The sequence below is a fragment of the Oreochromis aureus genome, linkage group 12 (assembly GCF_013358895.1).
Source record: "Oreochromis aureus strain Israel breed Guangdong linkage group 12, ZZ_aureus, whole genome shotgun sequence".
NCBI lineage: Eukaryota > Metazoa > Chordata > Actinopteri > Cichliformes > Cichlidae > Oreochromis > Oreochromis aureus.
Window position 1 is genome coordinate 26,612,513 of NC_052953.1, and position 23,076 is coordinate 26,635,588.

Below are 23,076 nucleotides of genomic sequence, written 5' to 3' on the forward strand. Positions count from 1 at the left end.
GGACCCACAATATCCATGCCTAGCCTCTCAAATGGTGTTTCAATAATTGGCAGTGGTTACAACTGGACTCGCGCTACTCCTTTGCCTGAGGTCAGCTGGCATTTTTCACAGGAATGGCAAAACTTAGAAACCTGGACATACATCCCTGGCCACACAAAACTGCTGCTGATCTTACTCAGTGTTTTGAGAAAAGCCATATGACCTGCCCATGGAATTGAATAGCCTAAATCCATAACTTTGTTTCTGAACTGTTGTGGGAGTGCTACCGCCTCACACTTCCCCTTTTTCCTGGTACATGATGTCTCCTTTAATCAAGTAAACAGTGTCTGCAAGATCGCTTACCTGACCTTGACTAGCTCCCTCTATCTCTGTTACCTTCTCAAACCAGGGTTTTAGAGTAGGGTCGCCTCTTTGGAGTACACCCAAATCTGAGGGAATGTCAAACTCAAGCTGGTTATCTGGCTTAGGAAACCATGGTGTACCCCTTTCCCCTTTTCGTTCTCTCCGTTTCCAGAGACTCCTCAAAAAAAAGAAAAAAATTAGCTCTTGGATCATTCCCTTTGCATTTTGTGCTCTTGTGCCTACATGACAGGGTTTCAATGGTTCTGCTTTCATATCTAGAGGAAGTGAGCCTCTAGATTCAGAGCCTTGAATGTCTTTCTCACATACCCCACCACTCTACTTAGCTTTTCCCCTAAATTCAAACTAGAATGTACAAGAGTTTCAAAGCACCCAGATTAAAGCAAAGCTTCTTCTTCTTTACGCCCATAAATTAAAACAGGGACAGTACAAGCTTTCTTTCCTACTGGCTCTGTGGCTGGTCTTGGAACTGCACACAAAAGAGATGATTTTGACTTAAGGGCATGGCAAAAATGTTGTGTATAGCCAAAGCTATGACAGTGATAACATTTAATATCCTGAACTGAAGACTTAAAAGATTTCTTAACATTGTGAGGTCTTTGGGAAGGGAGCTGCCTAGAACTAGAAGGACTTCTAGCCTGAACTTGACCAGAGTCCTGTTCACCCCCAATGGACTTACTTGGTTGGGCGTAGTGGGTCTCCCGGCTCAAGTAGGTGCTCTTGGTTCCCTTTCTGGCGGAAATGATAACCTCCATGAGGCCAGCTGCTTCCTTGCCGTCTTTGGGTCGCGCTTACATATCAAGATCTCCAGCTGTGGGTTAACAATTCTCAAAAACTGCTCCAGAATTATCTGCTCAGATATTTCTTCTACAGTTGATTTTTCAGGTTTAATCCATCTTAAAAACAAGTCTTTCAATCTTAAAGTTCACGTGGCGTCTCAGGAAAAAAGAAAAAGTTTCGGTTCAATTAAAGACCTGGACGCATGGGCCACTTGAATATCTTCACCACTGGATCCATTTTGCTGCTCTTCAGACGTTGTAGGGGGTGCTGTTGCCTCTGGTGGATCAGGTTTATCAATTACAGCGTTAACTTGGAGCTGGATTTGCTGAAATTAATGCTGCATGCCTTTCCACCTTTGCTCCTGATGTGATAAATCTTTCTCCCATTTCTGGTCTCTGGCTGCTTGAGACCGAAAAAGAGACTTCACCAACCCTGTAAGTTCCTCCAGTTTGTGATCAGGGCTTGTTGCTGCCATGGCCTCTAGCTCAGATGAAGCTCTAACTCCTTCATCAGGCTGCTCCTCTTGGCCTAGCTTTCTTCCACCCCTTGTCATCATCTTCTCGCTGTAGTGTGAATGACACACTTCTGACACCACTTGTAACAGTGCGGCCTTTTGCGGCTTGATTTACAGTGAGGCACACCAAGACAAGCATGGTTGAACAAGGAATTTTTTTCACAGTATAGCTCTCCTCCCAAAACTGCATCTAATGACAGCTAGCATCCTTAAATACTTTCAGCTGTCACAGGCTAAACCATTATTGCACTAACAGATGAGTTCTCAAATCCCAACCTTTTACCACATTATACAATACATCAGTTTCAATAAATAAATATATAATATATACATTTTACATTTTCATATTAATACATATTTTACACTTTATCCTTACACCATACCCATTATTGTAAAACACCAAAAAACCTAAGCACAAAAGATTCCCCACACTCCCTTAACCCATGGCCTCTCCCAGAACCTTTAAATAGTGGACCCCCGGGGAAACATTTGCCCAAACACCCTGAAGAGGACGCAGGAAAGAAAGGTGAGTAATCACATCTTAGTCACTTCTTTGCGCCACCTTTTCTTCTAAATTTTCACACACGCGCGTTAGTTTTCCTTACTGTTAAACCTTGTTTTCTCTCAATCACAATTCCTTTCTCCTCACAGACAACCACCACATTTCCTGATGAGGAGCAGCTGTGCAGGACCTGGAACAAAGGCTATCAACAGATTTTAAAATACACAATAAATATTCAATAAATAATTAAACTTCCTGTGTGCAAATGTTCTTCATGTGCAAATCTGTTTAAAATGCAATGCTAGATAAGGTGCTTTTAATAAAGTAAAAGGTCCTAAAATGCTATACAAATTATAATATAAATAGTAGTAAGGGAGTCTTCTTTACAATCTCCAAGAAAAAACTAGTACATGAAACTAGTACAAAATACATGAAAAGCTGAAAGGTGTTTTGTTGCCTTAACCACAGTGATTTTAGCACAGTATGTTCAGAACTGGATGATGATTCGTCTCATGAGTCATGAGACACTGCTCTCCCCTACGTACCCTTTCTTTATAGAGTAAAATTATCATATCTGTTTCGGCAATATTGTCCCCGTGTTTACTTGGTATTTGATCGATATCACAATTTGCAGAATCGCACGGCACTAAACACAGGGCGGCGATCTGCAGCAGCCGGCAGCGCCTCTGCGGTGCGTTGGATTGTGGGTATCTTGTTTCCTGATAGACTCTGACAGTCGGTCAGCTGTTGAGGGAAAACTTTATTTGCTAAAGTTTCCTATCTTTATTTTCTGTTGCAGTTAGATGTTGGATCCCCCTGGAACAGCCTTCCCCGCGCGCAAGTTTCACGTGTCATCGAGCACCGTCCTGTAGATCATACCAGTTTGTAACGATATATTCATAACAAAAATTACTTCGCAATGAGCCTGAACGAGCACTCAATGCAGGCTCTGTCCTGGAGAAAACTCTACTTGAGCCGAGCCAAACTGAAAGCAACCAGTCGCACTTCGGCTCTCTTGTCGGGCTTCGCAATGGTAAGTTACATTTTAATTTGACGCTGCAGATAGTTTACGTGAGGCACTATTTATTTATTTATTTATTTAGTTTTGAAGGACCGTGACCGTGTTACAGGCCTAATGACAGCTACGGTGCACTGATACTTAGCATAAATGACCGTTTTGTTTACTGGAAGTCTACGGGTTACTAGTGTAGACTTGTTAGTCATATTTGGCTTCCATTGCACGTCCCACGTTGCGGGGCTCTAATACCTGCGCACTGAGAGCAAAACTCCGTGGAAACTTAGAGGGGGTTCGCCTGCGCAGCCCCTAAAAGTCCAGGTTTATCTTCCGCTTTAATAAGTAGTCCGCGGAGGAGCGTTAAAATACATAAGAAACAAGAAGCAAATAACACATGAAAAGTTCTGAAAATAATAGCCTATAGAATCAACAAATGCTTTTTGTAAAACTAAAAGCCTAAAATATAGAAAGAGCTTCCTTCCTCTTCCATCCCATCTCTGATGCACAGATTATGATGTACAGTAACTCTTGGCCAGGGATGCATCTGCAGTAAGCAGCTCCACAGGTCTTCAAAAATACCAGAACACTTGTAAACAGTTCTGTTTATAAAATGTACCTGTACACACAAGATACTCTTGGGTGGCCTGGGATTCTTTTGTGAAAAGCAGTACTATATTTATAGTGGTTGTGTGTATATATAACAGCTGTAGCAAATGTGTTACTGATGTCGCCTGGGTCGAGTAAGTTTAAGTTATGCAGCATAAAGGATTACATACACAGCTCTCTGTATTCAACATTAGGTTTGACAGAATAGATTTTTAGTGGGGTATTCACCTTGTTTCCGGTTATTTGTGCAAACTGTGACTCTCCGGTTTAATTTCAGCACTTCCTAATTTGTTACAAATATTTTTGTCTCAGGTTAAGAATTCTGATTCCTTTTAGTAGTCAGATACTATCTCTTTTTCACCTAACTGTGCTGTTTCCTTGTTTTATATTCACAGGTTGCCATGGTGGAGGTACAGCTGGAGCGGGATCACAAGTACCCTCCAGGGCTGCTGATAGCCTTCAGCGCCTGTACCACCGTTCTGGTTGCAGTGCACCTCTTTGCCCTCATGATCAGCACCTGCATCCTCCCCAACCTGGAGGCTGTCAGCAATGTTCACAACCTCAACTCTGTCAACGAGTCTCCCCATGAGCGCATGCACCGCCACATAGAACTGGCCTGGGCTTTCTCCACAGTTATCGGCACCCTCCTCTTCCTGACGGAGGTGATGCTCTTGTGCTGGGTGAAGTTCTTACCCCTCAAAAGCAACGCGGATGAGAAAAACGGCACCATAAGTTCTGGCGAGGCCGCAGCCATAGCTTCCACTTGCATCATGGTGCCATTTGGACTCGTTTTTATCATGTTCGCTGTCCACTTTTACCGCACGCTCGTCAGTCATAAAACGGACAGACAGATCAGAGAGCTGGAGCAGGTCATTCGGCTCCAGAACCAGCTGGAGCACAGGGCTGAGAACGACGACCTGAAGGCCGCTGTCCATTTTCCCTGAGTACAGGCAGACAACAGCAGGGACTTTCAGCAAAACCAGAGTAGAACCTCTATTTTCACTTTATTCAGATGCTTGTTTTTAGAAATCTTCTTCTACTGTACATTTCTTTGATACTGCATACTGACTAAATTATCTGGTAGTTTTACTCTTTGTAGTTTCTTTGTAAATCCTTGGCTCTCAGCTGAAAACATCATCAGTATCATCATAAGTTAGTCTATGGTAGCCTTAAAGGATGACCTTTTAGGCTACCATAGATTAACACTAATAGAATGACTTTCTAAAGAATTTCACATGAGCATTTCAGTGCATTGGGATGATCCCCCAACTTGTTTAGCTTTTTACATAAAATACCGAGTTCATGTAAGAAAAATATATGGTATAGAATCTAAGTTCTCTTAAGTTATAACAGCAGCAGAAAACTGTTGATCGGAGTAAGATGGGCTAAAAACGAGGAAGTTTCTAATATGACTCAACATGTTCAGGAATTTGTTTCAATTTTCACTGAAATGAAATCTGGGAACTCTGTTGTTAGCCGGTTCTAAAATTTCATCAGTTTCCTGTTTGTATTTTACTAAATTTATCTGAGCAGCGGCACACTCAGGTTCTTTTGTGCTCTACGCGTATACTGTAAAACTCCAGCCTACTGTTGCATTTACAGGATTTCTGGTTCTTGATTGACTGACCTTATGCTACTATCATGTTTACCAAATTAGGCTTTCTATAGAAATATCTCCAAGCCTTTACCAAACCTTAGTGGCTTTTTTAGTTTGCCACTGTTACATATACTTTTGAGTCAAACTTTTGTTACTTTTTAATTTAAAATTAGCTGTTTTCATAATCCTTGGGAGCTCTGTAAGTCTTTGATAAAAAAGAGAAACTATATTGACAATATAAACCAACAGTATTTATGTGCAATCTGATGGAAAAGAACATGTGCCAGTCTGTGTTCAGGAGTGTGTTACTGTGGTACGGATATTTGTGTAGAAATAAATGTGTTATCCCTTTGTAACATGGATATTTGCTTCATGTTACATCACTGTTGCAATATACTGTAAACTCCACAGGTGGTCACTGGTTTCAAAGAAGTGTTTTTGAATGTGTTATTACAATGTTACGTTGCATGAAAATGTTGAGTGTTTGTTTTTTACTTGTGTTAGCTTTTAGCATTGAGCATGTTCACCCTGTTTGGGTCATAGATGTATTTAAGTGCGGTATGTACTGTACTGCTTTATTGTTTTACACGGGTTTGGTCACTTTCTTTGTAGGTTTTACTGTAATATTGATATGTAGAATAGTGTCACCAGAGAAATGTAATTTCAGGATGTTGTACACCTAGTATCTTCTTTCACAACATGATTTAAAATATTGGAGAAAACGTTTTGTTTTTCCCTCTTTGGGAAACATTATGTTTTGTTTTTTTTAATTTACTGGTACTTGTAATGCTGTGTTTCTATCAACGTAACACTGTTTTATTGTTAAAATGCAATCTGTGGACATGGTTTATACTGAGTCATGGGACTGCAGTAACTGTAGACCACATTTGCATTCAAATTGTCCTGACCGGGTGATAAAATCTGTGTGACACGTAGCAGAAACCAAAGACTGTTGGGAATGGTTCACAGACAGTTCAGTAAAATGGCGTTGATGTTTTTCTTTTCTTAAGTTGAATTTGCTGTTTTTGTTGTTGTTTTACTGGGAGTTAAGTGAAATCTGTTTTATTTCGGTAAATGGTGCCAAACATGTAAGATGGGAATTACCACTTGTGCCTTCTTTAAAAACACAGCAATGCAGGTTAAGGCGGTCACTGTGGTTCATTTTTCTGCATTTTACACATATATATATATATAAACTGCTTTTGTCAGTGTACAACTTTGAAGTGAACATAGTAACTTTTGCTTATGTGTGCCGTTAACAGCTCATGAAAAAGCTGGAAGCTTCATGACGTGTTGAGAATTATCTGGATGTTGTTGGGGGTTTTTTTGGCAGTTTGAGAAATAAAATAAAAAAAGATTTGTTCTCATTACTTTTTAAATTGTGTGTTCAGTGTTATCTGTGTAGCCATGTGGATGTATAAAACAGGAATAAATGAGGAAACATTTTAATCTGTCAAAATTACAACATCTAAAGGGAAACCACACATGAAATGGCCAAAAATGGATGACGAGTGTAGCTTACAGTGCCAGACTCTTGAAGCCAAGACAGAGAAATCCCCCCCCCCCCTCCTGTTTTGCTGACTTTTGTCTGCATTCTTTGAGACCATTAGCACTTTTTTGGTTGCTTTTCTGCAGAAGTCGTGCATGGTTTCATAGTTGGCAGAGCTCTCTGAGTGCAGCACAGGCTTGGTCCTTCCTCTCTCCATTTTCCCACTCAAGAGTTTTATTCCCACAAATGACCTGTGAATCATAAACATGGGTTACTTATTACTATGGTTACAAACTAATAATATTAACTGGCAACAGTAATGGTAACCACTGTAAAGATAATATGCTTTTTAATCTGACCTTTATCTTGGCTTTGTGCAGGTGTACTTCGCAACTGACAAGTATTTTGGTCACCCCATTTAAGAAGTGCTAAAACACAAGATGGCACAAATAAAATAAACAGTGTACATGTTAAAACTGTGGTATGTTAAAGAAGCACCGACTGCAAACAGCAAACCGTAAAGACATCACTTATAACTACCTTATAAAGGCTTAGTTTACAAGGTGATGTGTAAATAAAGGATAACACCTTAATCCCTTAAGGGTATCAATGCTATTCTTTTATTATTTTGTTGGCTGTTATTATTTAGTATTTATTCCAACTTTGAGATAAAAATAATGAAAATGCTGCAATTATGTAATTAACGTTGCAGTAGGCTATCTTACCTGACTGTGTAAAACAAAATACAACAACAAAAAAACAAAGGCTGATCCTGCACTGCATATAATGTAGACATTATCCAGAGACAATGACAAGGAAATACATGTTTTTATATAAATGCCTGCACATGTCACTTCATTTTTAATAAAAAGGTGTATCCTTCCTTTATTTTTTTTTCCATTTTTACTGTATTGATCCATGTACTGTATAATATCAAACGTAGCAGCTGCCTTTTATTTTATTGCAGGTTACCAGCCTGTGGCCATAACCTATATTTAGTATGTAAATTATATTTGCACTCAGTCACAAGCCTAACACAAATAGTCGACCAGTCTTTGGATTATTAATGTCTAATAAAAGTCCCAAAGGTGCCTATGTATACCTCACCTGTTAACCCACCTTAGGTGTTCTTCCGCCTCGTTCACGGATCTATTTTTTCCTCTCCGTCGACTGGCGGAGTGATCATTATCCAACCTTAGCGACGATCCGTGAAAACACAGAAAAATAAATCCCAGCTGTTTTTCCACAATGTTGCTCCTTCAAAGGATACAACTTTGGCACAGGTAAGCAAGATTTAAAGAAAAAACTCTTTTGTAAGACTAACCTTTGAGTATTTCTGTGTTTCCTTCCACCACCTGTTATCTTTTTTTCCCGAGGATAAGGTTACAGGTGATGCTCTCCATCACCTGTTGGGGTGTGTTAACCTCTCGCGGAGCAGCAATGTAGCTAGCTGACAGCGTGGCACAAAACGAGCAAACTGGAAGTGACTGTTGTTGTTTGTTTGGGTTTTTTTTTTTTTTTTTAAGGTTTTGACTAATGTAATGGAAAGCGAAAAACAAAGTACTGAGAGCGAGAGACAGCCTCTACACTGGAGAAGTTGCAAGCTGGTTATAGATCCTGCGCTGACGAACGGGCTGTACAAAGTGTACCGTTATGATGGACAATACTTTAACCTGCCGGTGAGCACCTGTCCGCCTCTCCACATAGGTGATGTCAGCACATGTATTATATCTATAATAATATTGATGATAACGAGGGTCTTCTCTGCCAGGTTGAGGACTTAGGTCTACTTCCTGTGATCACAGTCAGAGATCCGCGCATCTGCCGCCTGTGGAGCAGGTGTCTCAAGACAGACTTCGTGGTTCCCAAATTTAAGGTAACTGCTAAAACGACTGTAATAATACAGACATCCTATTTTAAATCAAATTTAAAAACAACTAATAGCCCATTTCTTGTTTTCCCATGTGCCTCCAGATTGATGAGTGGTACGTGGCTCCCGTTCCTCCCAAAGAAGTGACATTTTCTAAGCTCAACGACAACGTGAATGAGACTTTCTTGACTGATATGTGCAAAAAATATGGGAACATGGAAGAAGTGGAGATATTTTACAATCCCAAAAACAAGAAGCATTTAGGGATCGCAAAGGTCACGTTTGATACAGTAAAGGCTGCAAGAGACGCTGTCCAGCACCTGCATGAGACATCAGTGATGGGAAATATTATTCATGTGGAACTTGATCCGAAGGGTAAACTTTACTTTTTCTCTGTGTGTGTGCCGAGGTGTAAATGTCAGTGTTGAATATGCTGATTAACTGGAATTTGCTCCTCCTCAGGGGAAAATAGAGCTCGATATCTCCAGCTCTTGTTAAGTGGGCTGTATACGCCTTGGACGTTGCCGGTGGGCAGCAGCGAACGGGCTCTTCAGGACTTAGTCGACAGTTTGCTGGTGAACATTTAAATTTATTAAAAGCTGCTCATAATGATTTGACCCATGAAGAGATTTTATCTTTAATTTATTTGTATAACAGCTGTTAAATATGAATGTATTTGTTAATTGATTTCCCCTTTTTTTTACTTCATTATCAACATCTTGCAGGGAAGTTCGGCCACACAGCAGCTGGGAAGTATCTGCAGCCCCACCAGCATTGCTACGCCCCTCTCTCTGGACACAGCCTACTCCAGTATTTGTCAGGACACACCTTGCAGCTTTGGGCTTACACCACGTTCTCAGGGAACCCCCCGGACTCCCTGCTTGCCTGCGACTCCTCTCTCCTCCCATGACTCTTGCTACTCCAGTCTTCAGGCGACTCCTGTCCTCCAAGGGGAACCCTCCGCCTATAGTGTTCACAAACCTTTAAGGCAAGAGCTCTGCCGTCGTAGACGACAGCACAGGGGACTTAGCCACGTCTCGAATGTTAGCATCATTCTGAAGCAGTTCAAGCCACAGCCACCACATCCCCTTTTAACCAAAACACAAACTAGCAGCCAGCAGCTTGCACTGTGGAGTCCCGGTGCACAAACCTCTAACAATAATGACGAGGCTCCCTTTAGTCTCACCTCCCCTTTTCAGGAGACTGAAGATGTGGTTGACACAAGTTATGCATCTTCACCTCTGAACGGCAACTCTCGCGACATACGGAGTGTTGATCTCTCAGCTGACCTGCAAACTAGAACAGCTTCTCCATTTGATAACCACCAGCCAGAGGCAGCTGTTTCAAGTCTAGACTCCCGAATTGAAAGTTTGCTGATAAACAGCCAGATCACTGACCCCTTATGCTTTGATGGAAAGACTTTGGAGACCGATCCATCCTCTCAAGAGAGCCCGGCTTCACCTGGCTCACCTCTTAAGGTCTCTTCCTCAGATGACTCACAGTTTTGTACCCCACCGTCTTGTGAATCCCCCACAAGCGGCCACCAGTACTCCCACAATGATGCTGTGGATGAAAATGAAGAGGACGAAACTACTCGAGCTGTTTCGTTTCTTACAAGAGGCTCCCAGTCTCCCTGTCTGTCTGATGTTGCTTATTCAGAAAGCATAACACACATAAACAATGAAGAAGATGCAGAGAGGGTCCAGCCATCATCAGGCCCAAAGGTAATCTATCTGGATACATTGCAGTGATAAAAAAGGTAGAATTTATCCTGTTTTACTGTGTAAAAATGTTCATGTTGTGATATTAATCAGCCACTCAAATTATTCTTGTTTCTGTCTTATTCAGGAACACTGTCCAACACATCAGGAGAAGAAGTCCTCAAATAACAGACAGTTTGAAGCTGTGACACCAGCAGAAGCACTCTCTCTGCTCGATCCTCCATCCGGTTGTTCTTCCAGCGCCATCACTCAGCAACTCACCCCGAAAGCTCTTCCGACTGTTACAGCTGGGTTCTCCCAACCCCCAGCACCCCCTTTCCTTTTCCCCATTCCTCGATTTCCCCCGTCTCTTCCACCTGTTCCACCTCGCCTGCCAAATGGCACCATCCCGATCCCTCCTCCAGGATGGATGCCACCTCTGGGCCACAAAGCTGCCATCCCCATTCCTCCTCCCCCCATTCCACCTCCTACTCCAATTCCTCCTCCACCAACTTTCCTGAGACCCCCTCCACCTTTGATAGCGCCACCCTCTGTTCCACCTCCTATGCACATGTTCCCTTTACCCATACAGCCGGGGTGTCCTTTGGATAAGGGGAATCCTCCAAGGCATGGCGGTGCACCGTTGCCATTCCCTCCTCCTCCTCCTCCTCCTCTCTGGCCTGCACCTCCTTTTCCAAGGTTTAACCCCTTTGTGCCACCACCACTCTACCCGCCTGTGCAGGTAAATCCCCACAAGATCACGACAGAAAAAGTTTTAGATATCCTCATGGATGAACTGAAGTCAATCATAAAGAAGGACATTACACGTAGAATGATTGAAGGGGTCGCTTTCAAGGCATTTGAAGACTGGTGGGAGCGTCAGGAGAAGAAGGCAAAGGTAAAACCTTTTTCACATACTTTGTTGTCTCTTATGGTGGGCACATTAACAAAACATTTTGCATGTCTTTTAATGGGAGTAGTCGTTTGGAGCCAGTGGGTCTTATAACTCATTTGATTAATTTAAGATACAAGAGTCTCCTCTGAAATGTGGAGCGGCAAGAGTGGAAGAGAGGAACAAATTCCTAAATCCCCTCAGTAACATTGGTGGGAAGAGCAGAAAACCACCACTGCCATCCTTCAAGGTAATCTGTTCTGGAGAGATTTTTTTGAAACACAGCTGGTTTTGACTGCCAAGTGATGCTTAAATTTAAAAAATTTCACACAGGTAAAAAGGAAAAGATCAGACGAGACAGGAAATGACTCCGGTTCTGCTCTCGATCATTCTGGTCAGTGCGATTAATTCTAATTTTAGTGTGTAATAACTTTCTGTGCCAGACTGTCACTTTAACTGTTTCTGACTTGTTGCATTAGAGGTGAAAAAAGGGGACGACATAGTGAGAACGACGTCTGAGAGAGCCAAACGCAGACACGCGAGACCACTGGACCTGGACAGTGATGATGATGATGATGATGGTGGTGATGTCGGGAAAGAAGATAAGATACTTCAAGATAAAGAAGCGATACCAGACAAAGTGAAGGTTTTTGTGCTGGATGAGGATGAGCTGCACATCCTGGTAAATGAAGACACAGAAAAGAAAAAAGAAATAGCAAATAAGAAATTGAGAAAAATGCCATGAGGTCAATATTTTAGTGTGGCGCCTTTACTTTTTCAGTTTTTAGTCTTAAAATTAAACTTTTAACTAAAAAGTTTAAACTTCGTGAAACAGCATTACATAACTGGTGCTCTGATTAGTCTGACAGAGATGCTCATGGTGATGATGAAGATGATGATAATGTCAGTAATCATACTGCGGAAGAAAATAGTCCGATGGAGGATCGATGTGACGGAGAGCAGTCCTTAGACAGAGGTATGTTAAAATCTCGTACAACACTGAACACTCATTAACAATCACATATCTTAACATTGAACAGTGTTGCTTCTTTTTCAAATGTAGAGGTTTTTTCAGAGGAAAGTGAGCACACGTCGGACTCCGACACTTCAGATTCGCTCTCCTCGGTGGGCTATGAGGACACGTCCTCTGACCTGACCACTGAAGGTGAAGACATCGAAGAGGACAGCGATGACGCCAGGAGTGAAGAGTGTATAGTCATATCATCAGATGAGGACTCAGTGGAGCTCGAGCCCCCTCTTACCCCCTCAGCCCCACTGACCCCTGGTGCTCAGCTGGATCTGGACCAGCAGGGCTGGTCAGAGCTGTTCCCAAGGCAGGAAATGGAGGAGGACCGGTACACATCCTGCTACGAAGACAACTGCGACTTCGATGCCATGATGGAGCTCCATACCAGCGAACCCCAGGACCTGCTGCCCCCATCACCTCTAGGACTCTCAGGTTACATGTCCTTGTAAAGCAATAGATCAATTAAGTTAGTGTCATCAGGTTAATCAAAAGGGGTTTAATTGTTACTCATGTAACAATATTTTGTAATACTCCCTGATTTTCGAGTGTGCTACAAATTAACAGAACTACACAAGTTGTGTATCAGGTTTTGAAATAATTATGTATAAAAATTCCTTGTTCATCTGTATAGCAGTGGAGCCATGCCTTGATATGGAGATGGAAAGCCCTGATTGGACAGTGGAGTCTCCAGAGAACATAAAAAGCCTGAGGCCTCCCACTCCTACTGGCCGTTTGGTGGACAGTGACCCTGACATCCTTTTAAAAAGCAGACCATCATCTCCTGCTGCAGAGGAGGAGGAACGACCGCCAACACCAGGCAAGGGGATAGTAACAGGACTGGAAAGTGAGAATTCAGAGGAAGTCCTGTCCCTCTCCCCAGCAAGCGATGGACTCGCTCAGCCTCCCTCTGATCTCCTCATGGCATCATACCCATTATGCCAGGAGATGCCTAAGACTCCTGGCAGAGATGAAAGAGGTGTGTGGACTCATTGTAGCTCAGGGAGAGCTCCTGCGACACCTGGAAGAGGGACCGCAGATTTAGAGTTTAGCACAGTGAGCCCGCCCCTCAGCAGCCCACCACTTATCCTGCTCTTGCCCAGCAGCCCATACATCACAGCCCCAAAGACTCCAGGAAGAGACATTATCCTGCCCAGAAGATCAATAGTCCACAAAAGGAAATCCCAGGTGGCAGCAACGTCAGTGCCTCTGTCATGTAATAACATTTTCAGAGTTTCCCCCATCACAGTGTCCTCGCCATTCAGCGTCTCTGACTCTTCATGTGACAGTGTTGATGGAAGGGATGTCCAGATCCGTTCAGGTGTGAGAGCAAAGCCTCTACAGGGGTTGGAGAACATGCCTGAGCTGTTGGACAAAGAGAAAATCTTACTGAGGCTAAAACGATGGAGGAGGCTAAAGAAGAGACGGCGAGCCCGTCACTGGGAGAGATCACTGAAGAGAATCAGTCCGATGTCCTCTCACAGTCATCCTCACAGGTGGCGTTCACCCTACGAAGAGAGGAAAATCCTTCATAGCGTTTGGAAGGACGGCCTGGATGAAGAAGATGCAAGGTTTCTGCAGTGCACCTATGAAAGGCTGCAGGTGCAGGATAATGGCTGTGGGTGGCTCAGTGACACCCTCTGGATGCCTCATCCTCATATCCTTACAGACAGTGTTTTATGTTGAAATGATTCTTTATATTGTGGGAAACAGTTACATTGTTTTTAAGTCATACTTAGAATGTTTTTTTGTTTTGTTTTTTCTGATGAAGCTGCTCTTTGCATATTACTCTGCTGTTCACATCCTTAACTGCTGCTCACTGACTAAGGTCCATACAGAGAAGAATGAGGAGCACAGATCCTGGCAGCCGCACCACAGAACGGGCTCTGCTCGAAGTGAAGGTTTTTACAAAATCAGCAGGAAGGATAAAATGAGATATCTGCACAACACGCGGCTGGCTGCGGAGCTTCCATCTACAAGCGCTCAGGTATTAAAGGAGGACAGACGGTGAGGATTTCTGTGTCCAGTTTAATCTTTATCTATTTAATGTTGACACATTTTTCATCAGGGAACGTGCATTCCAGCCCAGCAACCCACTTCACTGCGAGCTGGGTCTGACTTCAGGTGTGAACAGCGCCGGCTGCTGTCCTCTTTCAGCTGTGACAGTGACCTGGTCAAGTTCAACCAACTGAAGGTTAGCAGGAAGTTAGTGACGATCTGCAGACTACTGTAAAAGCCCAGTTTGAAAGAAGTCTACAGTGAAACAGTAAATACTGTTAGATTTTATTTGGGCAGACAAGAAATCACAACATTAGTTCTGCACTCTAAAAATAAAGAATTAAATAATTTCACACTTATTGTATGTTTTTTTAACTTTGTTAAGTCTTGAGCCACTTCTCCTTTCTTTATATTTTGCTGGGAACATGGGAAATAGGCGCAGAGATTTATTGAAACATACAAAAATACATGGAAAGATGAACATACTGAAAAACAGGATCAACTGTATCTTTTAGGTCCTGTGTTAGGTTCTTGTTGGATTTCTTCCTGTTTCTTCTTTCATCAGTTTTAAGTAGTTTAACTTTAAATAAGGTGCAACTTCTTCTTTTGCACTCTACTAATGGCTGATGGCACAAAGTGCCTAAAATACAATTTAAACCAAACAAACAAACAAATCCTCTGAAAATGGTCAAGCACAAGGATTGTACTGAAAGTGACTGAAAAACCAGCCAGTATCCAAATAAAAAATTGACTTTATTTTTCACTGGCTTTCAAATTCACAAAGCAAAATATAAAGTAATGAGGGTGACTGGAGATTTTTGCACAGCACTGTCTCATTTGAGCGACAGTCCAAACCCGTGTTATATCGTCTGTCAGTTCCGAAGGAAGAGGATTCGTTTCAGCAGGAGTTACATCCACGAGTGGGGCCTGTTTGCCATGGAGCCTATTGCTGCAGACGAGATGGTGATTGAGTATGTGGGCCAAATCATCCGGCAGGTAATTCTGACGCAAACTAACGACACACTTTCATGACACGTCCAACAAATGCCACACATGCACTTTTAAACAAACCCCTCTTCCCCTGATTGTTTCTCTAAATTAGTCCACCGGTCCACTGGGGGCCTCGGGTCGTGCTGGGTGGTTTCCATCCATGCGTGTAAAGTAACTGTGATAAACAACCCTCGCATAGATGGAAAGCCACATCTGTTTTCTTTCTCCTCAGGTCATTGCTGACATGAGGGAGCAGAGGTACGAGGAGGAGGGCATTGGAAGCAGCTATTTGTTTCGGGTGGATCAGGACACCATCATTGATGCTACCAAATGTGGGAACTTAGCCAGGTTTATCAACCACAGCTGCAATGTGAGTAAAAACCTGCGGTGCTGTGGTTAGAGATGAAAGTGATTCCACATAATTAAAAGGTTTGTGGGGTTTATTTATTTATTTTTGTCTTACAGCCTAACTGCTACGCAAAGATCATCACAGTGGAGTCTCAGAAGAAGATAGTCATATACTCCCGCCAGCCTATAAACATCAATGAAGAGATTACTTATGACTATAAGTTTCCCATTGAGGAAACAAAGATCCCTTGTTTGTGTGGGGCAGACGGCTGCAGAGGCTCCTTGAACTAATCACCTGTTAAGTGGCCCGATTAGGTAAAGAGAAAAAGTGGCAACCTAAACCAGAGGTGTCAAAAAGCCATTTTTAATACTGTTCAGCAACTATTCAGGATTTTGGAAGCCATAGAAGAGCTCATGGAAGAACTGCAGACATGTGGTGCTCAGTGAATAATGGTTTAATACTAAGCTGCCATAAACAATATATAAATCAGGACCGGAACAAACACTTGGGACTCACAGAGAGTTATCACAGTTTATGAGAAAAACAAACAAAAACCAAGAGTGGTCTCTTTTAAACAGGAGGGGAAAATCACATCCTAGACTTCCTGCCAAATCTCCCAGCTTCTGTTGACCTCGCTGTCTAAAAGTTAACAAAGTGTATAGTTAAATGTTTTCATTTATGAGAGCTCGGATGACGTTTTGCTTGAGTCAAGCTTGTGTTAATAAAAATGGTTTTCCTGTTGATGTTTTATACAAACTGGAAGCACTGCATTAAAGTTGATGTTGTGCTCATTTTTGCAAGCATCAGGAGAAATGATAAAGACATAAAATGAACAATTAAATGTAAAAAAACAAAACCAAAAAACAAACATTCAACACATAACAAAATAAAGAAAACCATATGTATACGTGCTTTGTGTATTTCTCACAATATGAGACATTTTCAGGCATAAGGATGTTTAATAGAGCGTTCGTTTTATACTAAGTTGATGGATATAGCATGTTTTCTGAGCTCTTGAATGAATGCATCACCGAGTTCACATCTTCTTTAAATCTCCATTTGGTGTCAGAACAGTCAGATTGCCTCTAGCGTGCTGGTCTGCTTCAATAGCCTCAAAAAGAGACTTGAAGTTTCCTGCACCAAAGCCCTGTGGATGAGAACAAGTTTTTTTTGTTTGTTTGTTTTTTTAATAACATGTTAAATATACTGTAGAGTACATTTCCACTGCTTGTTTAGCCAGTGGTGCCCTCACCTGGTGATTGTGTCTCTGAATGACTTCCAAGAACACAGTGGGGCGATCCTGGATCGGCTTAGTGAAGATTTGAAGTAGGTAGCCATTGTCATCGTAGTCCACCAAGATCTTTAGTTCCTGGGTAACGGTGAGGGATTTTTTTTGTTAGTTATGAAGACAAAATGTGTTTTATGCACCTTTAGTCTTTAAAAAAATATGATTAGAGTGAACTGAGTCAACATGTTCTACGATTTAAAAAAGGACACTGTGTTTTGGCCCTATAAGGATCACGAATCATCACTCTTTCAGCTTTGTTAATTTACGGTTTTAGCTCTGACCTGCAGGACATCAAGGTCCTCTGAGATTTTGACCTTTGAGTGTTTCAGCTTCTCTCTCAGCTGGTCGTAGTAGGTCTCTGGCACAGACATGAACTCCATCCCGCGCTCCTTCAGGTTACGGATCTGCAAAGAAGTTAATCAACATTACAGTTAAGCTGCTGTTATAACTCAGCCTGTTGCAGAGGTAACCAGGGTGTTTTAGTTGTCATACTGTAGTAATGATATCTGAAGTGTTCATGGCGATATGCTGCACTCCTGGACCTCCATAGTACTCCACATATTCCTGTAAGTCAATAATGTTCTTATTAGTCCACATGCCACATGCTTAATGTTTGTTTGTTTGAATACTTCCACTCTGGTTTTAATCTGGTAACCCAGATGTTTAATTAAAGTAGTTAAACTGTAAGCAACATGCCTGGATTTGAGATTTTCTCTTCCCCAGCGCAGGCTCATTGATGGGCATTTTCACGGTCTCCTCGTAGTTTGCCACGACGATTGAGCGCAGGGCGCTGAATTCTGTCTGAAGCTGCTTATCGTCCACAGACCAGAAGCGGTGAAAGAGAAGGTTTCTCTGATACCTGTTAAATGAAGAAACACAGATTAGGAGCCGCTGTGGCGCAAATACTCTTGAAGTTGCTCTCAAGTGTCATATGCACAGTAAAGAAAAACGTTTCTTCACATGGCAAACAAAAGAAAATACACACACACATATATATATATATATATATATACATATATATGTGTATATTAAAAGAACCAGAGCTGCAATAGCTATGTACATATTAATGCAATTTACATTTATAGTTATACCATGGGCTTCATTCTCCACAAACTCATTAACTAAATTTGAGGGGTTACATTTTTGGCCTGTAAAAACATCAGTGACCGACATTTTTATGAGCCAGAAAAAATTTGGTTCTTCACATCTGAAAACCGCCAGCCAGTGTAACACGCCTCTTCAGGGGTTAAACCAATGAGCTCGCTCATTTAGAGAACTGCCTTACTTCCAATAATGCAGAAAAAACCCCCCCAACAAGATCCAGATGTGGAAAGCCCACTTAATGCAAAGTCATGCTGATCCCAAGTCATGCCAAAAAAACTGAGTTATGTAAGAATCAAACACCCTTTAGCTCCGCCCCTCATACACCCTTTGGCTTATTTTTCTGCAGAACACATGGCAAAAGTTGGCCTTCGAGGATTTTTGCTAGACAAACCCTCTTAGATGTGGCTAACGTTATAACTGACAGGGCGTATTTTAACCCGAAGCACAATCTTTGTCTAAACCTAACCAACTAAAAACAATGTTCTAGGAAATATTCAAGCCTCCCTACATCTTCTGCAGTTAGAGGCGTTTAGTTCTATTTATATGGTACACTGCTATTTCACACTCTCTACAAGAACTAGCTGCAAGTCTTCACCATTCCACCACTGAAACCATCTCATCATCTGGTTGGTTTCCTACAACGTGATCGATAAAGTCCAGGTTTCCACTTGGGCTGCACAGAGGGAAAAAACAAACAAATAATTCAGTCAGCTGTGATTCAGACAGAAATACACATTATCAGTTTACAAGAACATCACATCCGGAATAATTTCTGTTTACTCACAGTTTGTCGAGTAAGGGGTCCTTGAACAGAGGAGGATGGAAACCAGGCAGAAACAAGCCACTGTATCCTGTCCTCTCCACAAATGTGTGAGTGGTGTCACCATACTGAAGGAAACAAAAGCAAATCCTGGATTTTCTGACGTTTCCAACTTTTTTCATTAAGCCCTGAATCATGGTATCTAAAATATTCACTATAAATATACAGCACTTACGGTTTGCAGCACAGCCAGTCTGACTTTACCATACTTGTCCTCCAGAGTGTAGGGTTCCTTTATAATGACTGCCCCTCTCGCCCGGGCTTTCTGTTTGGGAAATAATGTTAAGTATGGAAGCAAGAGCTTTTTCAGTTACTAACAAGATGCATCTGTAAAATAAAACCTGAAGCATTACCTGCACAAGAAAGTCACAGTCCTCCACTGTAAATGCAATGTCCTTCACTCCGTCTCCATGCTTAACCAAATGATCCCCCATCTCTGAAAACATGACAAGAACAGACATTTTCTTCAGCTGTAAATGAACATGTGATTCACAGGTTTCTTAAAACTCTTTTTTTTAACCTTACATTTTTGTGATTTGTAATGAATGTGTAGTAAAAGGGATTGTTTTGAGTTTTCACCAAAGCATATCAAGATAATATGTTTTCAACAATTTCTTCTTTCCTTGCTTATTCAAATTGATCATAGGGGTCAGTTATGGCACCGACGTTCTTACTGCAGACCAGTCGAAATATATTTTATAGACATGGAACTGCAAAAAGTCTGGCAAAAGAAAGAATGCACAAAATAGTATACTAGTAGTATATATATCTAAAAATGTAACAGAAGTGTAGACATCTTACAAATGAACCTGTTAAAGGGGAATGTCAAAAAAAGTCAAAAGTAATTGTGACTACTACAGGAACCCAGCTCCTTATCAGTGCTGTACCTTTGTTTCCAGGATTGAGGGCGGACGAGAACACGTAAATGATCTGTGAAATACAGAGTGAACACATCGACATGATTAAACTCCTGCCTCTGTGCATCTTTAGCTTTCACTTGAGTCTAGGCTGTGTGTTTTGTTACAATTAACATCACTCAACAAATCTACACATTGTAAGAAAACTTTTTTAGGTGCTTTAAACTGATTTCCCCTCTTGTGGGCTGCGGGCACTGAGTGCTCTTTACCTTGCCTTGTTTGACTACATGTGACACCACTTCACGACTGCCTGTCTCCAAACCTTGGTAAGCCACAGGCTCAAATCCAAGCTTGTTGCAGTAATACGATGCAGCCTGTTGGAGACAAACAAAAACAGGAGCAAAGAGGGAACCGATTTACAGTCTGCTGAAATTGGGCATGTTTGCAGCAGACTGGCTTTAGCGCCATCTCCTGGTGATGAATTTTGATGGCGTTTGTGCTGCAGGGCTTCTGGGAGGTGGGAAAATGAGTATGTGGTCTGGTGTTTTGTGTGCTGTGTTCCCTCCACCCCTTTGGATGACCAATAAAACTCCAGAGTTTATGTTCCCCCAGCTAAAAGAAAAGTAGAAAACTGGAACTAACTTACCTGCTTTGCATTTCCAACCCAGAACGTTAAGTGATCAAAGCAGAGGAATCTGCCCTGCTCATGCTGAAGACAAAAAGAAATAACAAAAATCAGTCACATATGCAAGTTAAAAAAAAAAAATCTAATAATACCAAAACCAGCTTGCAGTCAATGAATAAATAATCTCTGCAGTGCAACAAACATGAATTAGCTTCTTTACCTTCTCGCCTTTGTCTGTGTATGTTGTCTGCAATTAAAAGTAACACACCAAAAGTTATGACTTACAGAAAAAGAACTGCTTTTATGGCATAACCAATATTATCTTCATGCAAACAGAAATTCTCAGAGCGACCTGAGATAGGAGAAAGAAGCCATTTGAGAGGATTCCTCAGCGAAGAGCAACTCACCATCTTTGCTGGAGGTGACGTGACCTGACAGTCCGAATGAAATTGGTGGCGAATGCCTGAATTTAAAAGCCGGGCAGGAAGTGTTTAAACCCACTCCCACCAATGGGGTGGAGAGATATGAGGAGGAGGAGAGCGTGCTGATGCTTTTTGCACTTTTGCTGTTATGCAATGATTACTTGGGGAAAAAAATCCCTTCAAAACTTTAAAGATGTCATAAAAAAAACAAAAACAAAACTCATCATCACTTCATTCACTGACTGATGCTGCTCAGGATGAGAGACGACAGCTAGACCCATCCGGAGATGTGCAGAAAATGTAATTTTGCTTGTGTTGTGAGTTGCTCCGTATGATTTGAGAATGTGTTTTTGCATCCAAACATTATTCTTCAAAAAGGAAACACAAAAACGAATTGTCCACACAGGTTTTGAATTACAGCTGCATTTTTTTCTAGGACAAGAAGAAGAGGCCCATATGTTAGTGTTTAGCGGCAAGAGGAGGCTCACGCATCCTGAACTCTCATTGGCTCAAAGGGTTTATGCTGAGTGAACCCTCATGTGCTTGAAAATACCCTCAACCCCCCATCCCATCAATCGTCCTCCTTCACGTGCAGTTTTCTACTGATTTTAAAACTATTTCATTATCATTCAAAATCAAATTGACCCGAACTCAGTCGTGGTTCATGTAATAGAGCAAATGGGACCTGCATAAGAATGAGTCAGACTGTGCAAGTTTATTATACAACAATGTTCATCACAAAAGAAAAGAAAGGATAAAGGAAAAAATAGAGGATGTTTTAATGAGATTAAAAACTCTATATGATACAAATCGACGGGCCTCAGTGTGAAGAGCAGGCAAAAAAGGCACAACCAATCACATTCAAGGATCCTGCTGAAAGAACTACAAATGCAGTGCATGTATGATAGATCCTGTCAGTTATCCCTAAATCCTGCACTGCATCCAGATGAGCTGATGAGCCTGTGACCCCGAGCACAAACAGCACCGCTGAGGTTTCGCTGCACTAAACATCAACTAAATGGCCCAAAGAAGCAAAGAACAACCCGTCAATTCAAAAAAGCTACATTCAGAGTGTGTATAGTACACAGACATGCACACAAACACTATAATTAAATGCATGTCATCCTCGTGTATTTCACAGAGGAATATATCTAGTCTAATCCTCTGTCAAACAGCAGATTTGTTAGTCGTCTGTTGAAGCTCTACTTTCCAGTAACGGCTCACTAATCACTAATGAGAAACTCAAAGCCAGCCTCAGTGTTCCGGCTGTCCCCGAAGATCGTTGTTTTTCATGCTGTTACCAGGAGGCTTGATGTTGTCAAGGGATGCACCGACACACATGCAGACAAAGGAACATAACACGCGTGATCAAATAATCGTAGCTGCATTACACAACTACTACTATTGCATGATTTAATAGTGTGACATGGGAGGGGTAGAGTATGTGCTGTTCAATCGAGCTGCGCTACTCGAATTATTATAGTAGCTCAGTTCAAAGGAGGCGGACAAGCCTGAAAATAAGAATGAGTGATTCTTTCTCTGAGAAAAATCCAGAAATACTGGTGAAAAGTGAACAACAGGAGCAACAGGAGCAACCACAGAACAATGCTGCTGCAGCAGAGGAGCATGCCTGTGCTCTCAATCCGGATGATAAGTGTTCAGAGGACAATGCACCTGCAGAAAAGGAGTCGCAAGGAAAGATGCAGTCTGTTTTCCAGCAGGTACGTAACCAGATCAGATCACAAGTAGGTGTGCGACCAAAGAGCAGCATACTGGAGCTAGTGCAAAAAGTCAAAGAAATGGAGCTCACACAGGTGAGCATCGAAGCTGATGGTGAGGAGGTGAGTGGTGAAGAGGAAAAACAAGTGTTGAAACATGAGTGCAAAAATGAGATCTGTCTGAAGGAGGAGGAGGAGATGTGTGCAACGTTTGAGGAAAAGCTTGAGGCCAGAACAAAGGCCTTAAAGGATGAGTTTCAAGTTCAGATTTCAGGGGTGCGCACTGAACTGCAGGCCTACACTGACCAGGCTCTGAAAGACTTGGAGTCTAAGATGCAAAGCTGGCAGGCCAACAGTCAGCAACAGGCGCAGTCCAAAGAACAGGAGAGCAAAAGTCCAGACAAGAAGCAGAAACCTTCACCAGCTCCTTCTCTGGGGTCCAGAAGAGGAAGGGTCCTGACTCGGACCATGACTACCATCATCCCTAAGACCTGTCCTCCTGTCGTGGTTGGCCCACGTGCCAAATCAGAGACACTGAGCTCCTTTAAGTGTGAGT

General features: G+C 42.0%; 3 protein-coding genes and 1 long non-coding RNA gene across 6 annotated transcripts in view; 2 read left to right on the forward strand and 2 right to left on the reverse strand.

The window, feature by feature from the left end:
* The first annotated feature begins 2,826 nt into the window (after positions 1 to 2,826).
* Positions 2,827 to 6,426, forward strand: LOC116323649 (calcium release-activated calcium channel protein 1-like). Its single transcript, XM_031744029.2, has 2 exons — positions 2,827 to 3,189; positions 4,173 to 6,426. Exons 1-2 carry the CDS (start codon positions 3,076 to 3,078, stop codon positions 4,719 to 4,721), a joined length of 663 nt encoding a protein of 220 aa, XP_031599889.1. The 5' UTR covers positions 2,827 to 3,075; the 3' UTR covers positions 4,722 to 6,426.
* Positions 6,427 to 6,947: 521 nt separating this feature from the next.
* On the reverse strand, positions 6,948 to 8,361 carry LOC120443110. The gene is made up of 4 exons (XR_005615146.1): positions 8,188 to 8,361; positions 7,971 to 8,057; positions 7,223 to 7,291; positions 6,948 to 7,114 (listed from the first exon to the last, which is right to left on the reverse strand). It is a non-coding gene; the product is annotated as an uncharacterized LOC120443110 (long non-coding RNA).
* Positions 8,069 to 15,990, forward strand: LOC116324271 (histone-lysine N-methyltransferase SETD1B-like). 2 transcript variants are annotated; one of them, XM_039621041.1, is made up of 18 exons: positions 8,069 to 8,146; positions 8,390 to 8,542; positions 8,635 to 8,739; positions 8,838 to 9,108; positions 9,196 to 9,308; positions 9,459 to 10,457; positions 10,582 to 11,331; positions 11,459 to 11,575; positions 11,659 to 11,719; positions 11,805 to 12,007; positions 12,187 to 12,301; positions 12,389 to 12,784; positions 12,984 to 14,006; positions 14,170 to 14,336; positions 14,418 to 14,543; positions 15,224 to 15,343; positions 15,570 to 15,707; positions 15,803 to 15,990. In XM_039621041.1, the coding sequence occupies exons 2-18, from the start codon at positions 8,405 to 8,407 to the stop codon at positions 15,974 to 15,976; spliced, it is 5,016 nt and encodes a 1,671-aa protein (XP_039476975.1). In that variant the 5' UTR covers positions 8,069 to 8,146; positions 8,390 to 8,404; the 3' UTR covers positions 15,977 to 15,990. The 2 variants fall into 2 exon arrangements, with proteins under 2 accessions (XP_039476975.1, XP_039476976.1); XM_039621042.1 differs by having other exon boundaries at positions 12,987 to 14,006.
* Positions 15,991 to 16,006: 16 nt separating this feature from the next.
* Positions 16,007 to 23,076, reverse strand: part of hpdb (4-hydroxyphenylpyruvate dioxygenase b) — a 51,126-nt gene continuing 44,056 nt past the window's right edge. Inside the window, exons 1-14 of one of the 2 annotated variants that reach the window (XM_031744836.2) lie at positions 20,788 to 20,871; positions 20,601 to 20,627; positions 20,402 to 20,464; positions 20,025 to 20,129; positions 19,786 to 19,828; positions 19,252 to 19,334; positions 19,074 to 19,163; positions 18,863 to 18,966; positions 18,674 to 18,751; positions 17,671 to 17,833; positions 17,467 to 17,538; positions 17,256 to 17,378; positions 16,939 to 17,055; positions 16,007 to 16,833 (exon numbers count right to left, since the gene is read on the reverse strand). In XM_031744836.2, coding sequence (XP_031600696.2) covers positions 16,723 to 16,833; positions 16,939 to 17,055; positions 17,256 to 17,378; positions 17,467 to 17,538; positions 17,671 to 17,833; positions 18,674 to 18,751; positions 18,863 to 18,966; positions 19,074 to 19,163; positions 19,252 to 19,334; positions 19,786 to 19,828; positions 20,025 to 20,129; positions 20,402 to 20,464; positions 20,601 to 20,627; positions 20,788 to 20,790 — 1,182 coding nt within the window. In that variant the 5' untranslated portion in view covers positions 20,791 to 20,871 and the 3' untranslated portion in view covers positions 16,007 to 16,722. Of the gene's footprint in view, positions 16,834 to 16,938; positions 17,056 to 17,255; positions 17,379 to 17,466; positions 17,539 to 17,670; positions 17,834 to 18,673; positions 18,752 to 18,862; positions 18,967 to 19,073; positions 19,164 to 19,251; positions 19,335 to 19,785; positions 19,829 to 20,024; positions 20,130 to 20,401; positions 20,465 to 20,600; positions 20,628 to 20,787; positions 20,872 to 23,076 lie in introns of those variants that run through there. The other variant, XM_039621043.1, reaches the window with a different exon arrangement.

What these genes read in the sequence shown, in the direction of transcription:
- LOC116323649 (XM_031744029.2), top strand. Translation starts at nt 3,076, where the DNA reads ATGAGCCTGAACGAGCACTCAATGCAGGCTCTGTCCTGGAGAAAACTC. An exon ending in TCTTGTCGGGCTTCGCAATG is followed by an intron (nt 3,190 to 4,172) that starts GTAAGTTACATT and finishes TTATATTCACAG; the next exon opens with GTTGCCATGGTGGAGGTACA.
- LOC116324271 (XM_039621041.1), top strand. Translation starts at nt 8,405, where the DNA reads ATGGAAAGCGAAAAACAAAGTACTGAGAGCGAGAGACAGCCTCTACAC. An exon ending in AGAGCAGTCCTTAGACAGAG is followed by an intron (nt 12,302 to 12,388) that starts GTATGTTAAAAT and finishes TTTCAAATGTAG; the next exon opens with AGGTTTTTTCAGAGGAAAGT. An exon ending in TGGGCCAAATCATCCGGCAG is followed by an intron (nt 15,344 to 15,569) that starts GTAATTCTGACG and finishes CTTTCTCCTCAG; the next exon opens with GTCATTGCTGACATGAGGGA.